The sequence below is a fragment of the Neophocaena asiaeorientalis genome, unplaced genomic scaffold, assembly GCF_003031525.2.
Source record: "Neophocaena asiaeorientalis asiaeorientalis breed wild unplaced genomic scaffold, Neophocaena_asiaeorientalis_V1.1 scaffold258, whole genome shotgun sequence".
In the NCBI taxonomy this organism is placed as follows: Eukaryota; Metazoa; Chordata; class Mammalia; order Artiodactyla; family Phocoenidae; genus Neophocaena; species Neophocaena asiaeorientalis.
Window position 1 is genome coordinate 4,117,368 of NW_020172591.1, and position 8,045 is coordinate 4,125,412.

The 8,045-nt window shown below is 47.3% G+C and overlaps 1 protein-coding gene across 6 annotated transcripts in view; it reads right to left on the bottom strand.

Moving 5' to 3' along the window:
• Positions 1-7,115, bottom strand: part of KLF7 (KLF transcription factor 7) — a 105,606-nt gene extending 98,491 nt beyond the window's left edge. For all 6 annotated transcript variants that reach the window (XR_003002331.1, XR_003002329.1, XR_003002328.1 and 3 more), the window contains exon 1: positions 6,571-7,115. Coding sequence is in view for 2 of the 6 variants with exons in the window: in XM_024738305.1 (XP_024594073.1) it covers positions 6,571-6,672 (102 nt within the window). In the remaining 4 variants the exon portion in view is untranslated. The remainder of the gene's footprint in view (positions 1-6,570) is intronic.
• Positions 7,116-8,045: the final 930 nt, after the last annotated feature.

Sequence of the window (8,045 nt, forward strand, 5' to 3'; positions counted from 1 at the left end):
CTTCATCTGGCTTCAACAATCATTTGGTCCTAGCCTAGTGTTTTAGAGTTAAAGAAACCAAGACCCTTTCAGGATTTGAAATTCTAAGATTCTCTGGGTCTAGCTTTGGTACAAGGCCTGGGGCCTGACTTTCAATATGACCTCAGGAAATGTCAATAAACCCATATTCAGAAATAGATATTGCATATGGCTCTACATTAATTGTTTTAATTACCTATAATCATTTCCGAATGACACAGACACGGATGCTGTTTCCTGGTCATTATGGACATGCGTATTCATTCACACTGTCGACTCATCTGCCCTAAAAGGGCCACCAGCCCCATTACACCATTAGCTAAAAAAGCCTAAGAAAATTTAGTAAATCTCAAGTATGTTTTATAAACAAGGTTGCAACGAGGTGGGTAAGTACAGAGAGGCATGGGTCAGTGTTCAAATACTGGACTTAAAATCTCTTCTTTTTGGCAACTGTGTTCTAATACTGTATTACTTAATTCTGAACATGCTCACCGTCCCCTACTGAAGTCAAGCTCACAGAGGGCAGAACTATATCCAATTCAAATTCGCATCACCCAAACAGTATTTTGCACATAACCAGAGCAAAGGAATGAAGTACTGACTGTGAAATATTTTCCACATTTTAATATAAACAGAGAAAAGCCCACAAGGTGTGACTGACTGCCTCTACCAGCTCAGAGGCATGACCAATCTTAGGTGAAAGCCTGTTCCAGTAATGCTCGGTCAGGAATGGTATCACTATGAAATCAGAAGTCACTCCCACCTCAAGCAGGCTGATTCCGGACTGATCACAAAGCTGCTGCTGACCCCCCGCTGTCCATCTCTATGTCACGCATGTGGTGGATGGGGCAGCTGGAAGCTGCTCTAATGGAGAATGCAACGGACACAATACTCTTAGCAGGACCAAGTTCTCAGGGTCACAGCAAAATACCAAGTGAGGAAAACAAAAAGGATTCAAGGCAGGAGAAATGATTCTCCAAATTAGCAGCAGAAAATGAAGGCCAAGGAACAAGAAGGGAGAGAAACAAGATCATGACCGATCTTAGGTAAAAGCCTGCTCCAGTAATGCGATATTTGATTTGGGGAACACTTAAATTAAACTAAGTAAGGATAGCTTCTCACGCGGACGCTCTAAAAGGAGCACACAATGTAACTGGGAGGAGGAGTGTTTCTTAACTTGTGGATGTTGCATGTAACGTTAATGATTAGATGCTGTATCTTGCTCCACCGACTTTAACACCATTAGTACTTATAGAGCTTCCTAATCACTGTACTAGGTAAGATTTGGCAATTTGGGTTAAAATATTTCCACCTGTTTATGCTAAGCAAGCACTCAGCTAATTTGGGGAAACAAAGGGGTTTATTTGTAGAGAGATAAATCTCCACCCCTCACCCTTCTGGCACCGCTCAGGTTACGTTGGGGAGCTGTCCTAAACTTTCAGCAAATCCCAATTCCAAACATACATGCTAACTGATAGATTGAGTGAAGCGGAATCACAGAGGCGTTCTCTGCATTCACCAATCATGGAGTCCAGCAAAGGTGATTTAAAACCCCTTGCACGCTACTGACAAACTGCAGAGATAGCGGGTGTCTGCCACCCGATCTGGCCAGCTATCCCATCAACATGAGCCAGTTTGGACTGGCCAGAGGAAACTGTCTTCTCTCCCAAATAAGCACACAGTGATCAAAGAAGACTGCATTGCCTTCTCGTACTCAAAAAGTTAAAATACAGGAATTCTCTGAAGGGAGAAGAATCTGAAGATTTATAAGAGAATGGCTACTGAAAGCTCCATTAGGACCTTCTCTAAACTATTCCCGTTTAAGTGGAGAGGCAAATAGCCCCCACTGGCATTTATATTTAGAATGGGCTGGGAGAGAGGAAGAGCACATTTTGAATGCTGAAGGTCTCTGACATACCCATACATAAATCATTTCAGGGTGAGGTGTCACATCTTCTGCTCTGCCCTTTAAATGGATTGGACCCCAACATCACATCCTCCTCAGGGTAGGGAGTGGGGGTGGGAGTTTCATGGAGAACAAAGAAGTCACCACTTCCTTTATCCCCCCAACTAAAGACAGATGTAGTAAAAACATCTGCGTTGTAACATTCACTCACTTTAAAATACCAAACTGCAAACAGGTAGACTGAGTGATAATGTTTGAGAATCCCTAAATCTACACAAAGATGTATCTATTAAAAAGAACATGGAAATTAAAATTAAAAAGAACATGGAAAGGCCAAGTGTGTGATAGATGGCATTCACATGTGCTTTCATTTGTAAAGCTACATTTGTTGAGTGACTGCATCCTTATTTAGAAAATCTGGAGAACAGGGGCAGTTCTGATTTTTTTTTCATCTATCAAGTCACTGTTTCAAATTTTTAAAAAAAATAGAGTTATGGTAACTAAAGAGCACACAAATCACATACAAAAAAGAAAAAAAAAAGCCAGCTATTTTATCCTTTCAGTGTGGTTAGCAAGGCTCCTTTGTGTCTACAAATTTCCCTGGGTGGTGCTGTTGCCAAGAAATTCTAATTCATGACAAGGTTTTCTGCAAATTGGGGACAGAGGCAAACCTGCGGATGCAAGGACCCTACAGTTTGCTTTGTCTTTCTGGCTGAGACAGCACCAGTCTGCTCGGGCCTGTAGAAGGCAGTGCAAAGGCAAGATCCCAACATAGGAGAAGCGATGTAGCTCACAGATCAAATCCCATCCCTTGCACCATGAGGCTGTTCTTGGCAGGCAACCATTTTTGTAAGTTGTCCCCTAGAGATGCTTCATACCAAAGGCCCTTGTAAAAAGTGTTTCAGGGTGCCTGAAACCAAGATGAAATTGCAGTGTTATGGGGACGCTGTAGTTCTTACAGTAGCCAAGTATGCCATTAGTTTAAAACAATGGGGGAATAGGGGAGGAGGGAGGAATGTTCTATGATTTATTTATTTGTTTCCAGTAGCAGTGGAAAATTTTCTCTGAGCAAAAAGGAGGCCTGAAACTGACCCCATCTGCCAATTATGAATCAGCATTAACAACAAGCATAATTCCATAAGAGTTTTCAAGTAAACATACCATGCTCCTCACTGGCATGAAGCAAAGCTAAGTGCAAATAAGACTTAGAACATCATTACTTGACCTGCGCTCATGAAATAGTAGTCTAGGTATAAAGAATATATCCAAATTCTAAAAGTCTTTGTAGCTTCCCAAAGTAAAATAACCATCAGTATTGCACCAAATCCTCTTTTATTTTCCAAGTCAGCAGTGGGTCCAGAAAAATCATGATTCTAATGGCAACAAAACTCATGAATGGGTCCCCCTTTATCCATCATCAAGTGGTACCCTATACGCTACTCTTAGTTTCTGTCCTACCTTTGACTTTTCCCTACTTTTGCTCAGACAGCTCTTGGAAATTTTCCTGCAAGTTTCCAAAGAGCTTAAGGCTGGTAGCCTTAAGAGTTGTGCGTCAGCTGAATTCCATAAAATAATAGACCACATAAGCACAGTGTAATTTACAGTTATATGACAGGCAGGGATGATGTTACTTGGGCCAAATGCTTAAGTATGCAGTCAGAGCCCAGGAATGGAGAGCTGTTAATGTAGGATGTCCATCTGGATTTAAAAATTACACCAACAATGGTTTTCATAGTTGGAGCTGTATGAGACTAAGACAACATTGCCCCAAAACCCAATGTCAAAATGACGACCCCTGTGACAGGAGGGCCATGACAAGCTCACTGACTATTAAGCAGAACAATTATCCCAGACTTGAGTTTAAAATAAAAACTCCAAAGAGTCCATCCTTAATTTTCAAATGCACAGATGGTCTTGAGTTTATCATCCAAGCCACTCTGTTTCTTACGAACCAAATCAGACTACTGGAATCTCTGGACTTCGCTCATCTCCTCAAGGTACACTGTTCACTTTCAGGAGTACATCTAATAACTGCTCCTCATTTGACCTCTAAAATCTGATTACCCCAGAGCATCAGGAAACTTCCTCCTGCCTGGGGTTCTTCGTAGCAACCTTCTTGAGCTGATTTGAGCACAGGAGGCTTAAAATTTCACCATGTGATGGTTGATTTAGAACCAACAGTTGCATATAACCACACTCCCCTCCTTTATACTCAGAAGAGGCAAGAGGGAGGGGGCAGGTAGAGGGAGGAAGGAAGAGACAGAGGTTGGAGGTTATGTCATCAGCATGAACTGGGAGGCACAGTCACCTTTACAGAAAGCATTTGTGACTACAGAGCCCACAGAAGAAAGCTCCTTGGAACGGTATCTCATTTAGGACCGTGTCCTCACAAGTGATGTTTCAGTATGGATTATGAGCATGCCTCTGAAAGAGCTTGGCAAAGGGTTTTAAGCTGAGGGCAGTTGGCAGTAGGAGAGGATTAACGCAAGAAATAGGGGGGTGATAATTTCTTTGCCCACAGATACAAACTAAGCTAGAGATGCCCTGAAGGAGGTGAGATGAAGGATGAGGTGGGTGAAGGAGGTGAGATGAAGGATGAGGTGGGTGGGAAGCGGAGAAGGCTTCTAAGGAAACAAAAGATCCAATACATCCTCTAATTATCAAACCAATGATGTTTCTTTACAGATCTAGACCTTCTCAAGGATGCTCTAATCAGATCTAGAAAAGCAGGTTTCCTCTGGAGAGGCCTTTCCCCAAAGCAGGCTTTACTACTGTGAAATCTTGAACCAAACAAAGTTGGGTGATTCATCAGGAGGGAACGTTGTAACAAATAAAGCCAACTTTCTTCCCTCCAACCCTGCTTAACAGTTAGTCACAAACAAGGGCTGCCTTGGGCAGGCTGACTAAATCAACAGATTCTCTTCCCTAACCTGTCTAGACAGTTGTTAATAGGCAACCGATTCAACACCAGTGGGCTGACAGTGTGAAATGAAGACTATTTCAGAAAATGAGATTCTGGCAACCTTTTGGTTTAATTAGCATGTGAAATAAAAGCAGGAAAAAGCTCTAGTGAGACCCTTCATGAGATAGTCTCATCAAGGATGGGGGAAAGGATGCACTGGAGAAATGCCTTCTGCTAGAAACATGTGAGCTGTGCGTGCGTTTAGAGAAAGACAAAGTCAAACACATCTGCCAGCATCCTTGGGCAGGAATGTATATGTGGAAGCACAGACACCAGAGGCCAGTACCTGGAGAAACTCCAGCCTCGAAATCAGGGGAGAACAGCAACTAGCAACAATGGTACACAGGATAGGCTCCTTATACCACAAGCCAAACCTCACTCGCTAAAGCAGCAACTGTTACATCCCAGGCTCAAACTGGCAAATCCCGCTTTGGATCCTGGCGGAGGAAATTCAGCCGTTCATTAGCCTTAACAAGCTGCTGTCATGGAGCAGAGAAGTTACATGAGCAGCCACACACCAAGCCTCTTGCCGCCCGCCCCAAGGGCAAGCACGTTTCTCCCAGACGGACTGTGCACGTCCACGCTTCCAATGTGCAAATCCGAACTGTCTTCTTGCACGTTCCATGATGCACACTGTAGAATACTGAAAGAATGTTCGTGTCCCTCCATCCCCACCCACCGTCTTTCCTGCAGAATGTCCCCTCAGCAGCTCCTAATCCTTACTGAGAAAACCACTGTTTCCGCAGCAGATCTCGCACTTTCCACTAACCAGCACTTTCTTTATTCCACTCCACAAAGCCCAGTGAACTTGTCACCAGCCCCGCTTCCCCCTCACTGGGACGCCTAGCCAACTTGGCATCGGTGCCCTTCAGCATCTTAGGAGTTTCTTGACTAGTCCTCTAAAACAAAGTCAGAGGCATGGAAGCACACACCACCCTTTGTCGGAGGTTGTGCTAAGTGGAGAGGCACACCAAACGAAAGAGAAGCAAGGACACCCACAGAGGGTGTTCTCCTTCCGAAGACACCGCACTGGGGAAACCTACAATGCACGGTCAGCATGAGACAGACACATCTTCCCATCCTCTTCCGAGATATCTTTGAGTATCCTTTATCACTGGGCTCCTCTTCCTTCTGCCCAGCTTCTAATCTCAAAAGCAAGTTCCTATTCTTTACTGATACTCGCTAATTACTAGGAAAACACTCCGCTTTGCTCCTACCCCCTCCCCCCCATCTGACGGTCGTTAGCACCAGTTGAAAGAGATGAACCTGATTTAAGGTACCAAGGAGGTAGAGCTCGTGCATGTAGGGACGCGGTACCTGTCTGTGATGGCTCGTAAAGCCCCAAACCACCTTCCCACCCGGCTCCTCCGAACCCCAGAAGTTAGCCAGGTCTCTGCTGCGGGGCTGTGAGCCGCACAACGTGTGCGCAAGGATGTGTGTTGGTGACTGAAACGCAGGCAGCTCCGACCGGCCGCTCAGCTCAGCACACTAAGGGGTTAGGGGGTGGGTGGAGAGGTAAGCAGATGACTGTTTCCGAAAACATTTTAAACAACAGACAGCCAAAAAGGGGGGGGGGGGGATTAAACAAACGAACAAACAAAACTCAACCCCAAGCCCACACCAACGCAGCCCCTGCGTCTCCGCCGCCACCACACGATTTACACAAGTAATTTAAATCATTCACCTGCTGCCAGGTCTCCTCCAGGGATGGCAAAGCTGAGAAGTAGCCGGTGTCGTGGACAAGTTGTAGCTCCTGGAATATACTATAACTAGCCAACACGTCCATGCTGCTGCTGCCGGGCAAAACGGGAGGAGAAACCCTCCCCCGAACACAGTTGGGTCTGTTTGTTTGTCAGTCTGTCTGGCTCACCCCCCAAGGAGGCAGACATCCAGTGGCCCTTTTGTTTTGTTTTGTTTCAGTCAACTAAAAAGGAAAAAAAAAAATCAATGCAGAAGAGAGGGAGAGAGGAGGTGAGAGAGGAGAGACTGAGTGGGGTGGATGGAGAGAGGCATCCAGCGTGTACAGTGCAGACGGCTGCCAGGAAAAGGGGACTTCACGGGAGTAACAATTCCCTTCCAGGGCTCTAATCACTCCAGCTCGTGGATCAGGAAGGGGGATGCAAACTCACTGACACGAAGCTGCCATCTATTTCTGCAGCGCTGTTCGCTCCTAATGCAATCTTTGCTCTTTATTTTGGGAGGTGGCATTTTTTTTTTTCTCGCGATCGCTTCTCTCCCCCTCTTTCCTTCCCACCCCACCCCCACCCCCATCCTTGCTAGTTTGTAGTCTCTCCCCCTCCTCCTCCTTTTCTCCTCCTCCTGCTCTTCCCCCTCCCCAAACTCCCTCCCTCCGCCCGGCTCGCCGCGCAGCCGTGGGATCTCGGAGGAGGGCGTCCATTAGACCGCGTGTGACCATGTATGGTAAACAGGGGGCTCATGAAGTCACTGAGGACCAATGGGAAGCGTGGAGCAGGGCCTGGGGCGGGGCTTGGCCCTGGCGGAGGGCGCGGATTGGCACGCTGCGAATCTCCCTGCTGCCTTACAAGGCGGTGCGAGGCGAGCTATTTTTAGAGGGCTATATAAGGGGGCTGAAGAGGCCGTGCGGCGCCCGGGGAGCGCGAGCGCGAGGGATTGGGAGGGTCGCGGCAACACTTGCACCGGCTCCCGGTACGCTGAGGCGACTGGGCTCGGGCCGCACGCCGGCCTCCGACCTTCGCTTGGGTGCCAGGTGGAGCCCCAGGCGGCCGGAGCCTGCGCCCCTCAGAGGGGAGAGGGTCGCGTATCGCCGTTCTAGCGTGGACGCGGCCGGTTAGGAGGTGAAAGTCCAGAATGCGGGGTTAGGATGCCTCCCGGAGGAAGAGCGAGGCGGGAGGACGAGGAAGCCGGCGTGGGGAGGAGGACAGGCCACTTCCCACTCCGCTTCCCTTCTAGGCCCGAGGGCAGCGAACCGCGAGGGCGGGGCAGCGCAAAGGAATTCCTCACTTCCTCAGAAATAAACCGGGGGGTTGGGAGGAGGGCGGAAGAAAGAAAAAGTCACCAAAAGCCCCTTCACGAATTCCCCACAGACTGCCAGGGTGCCGAGAAGAAGCGCCAGAGGAGGAAGCGCCACACAATGGAGCAGAACAAAGGGGAATGCGCGAAAACAGCGGCGGGGGCCCG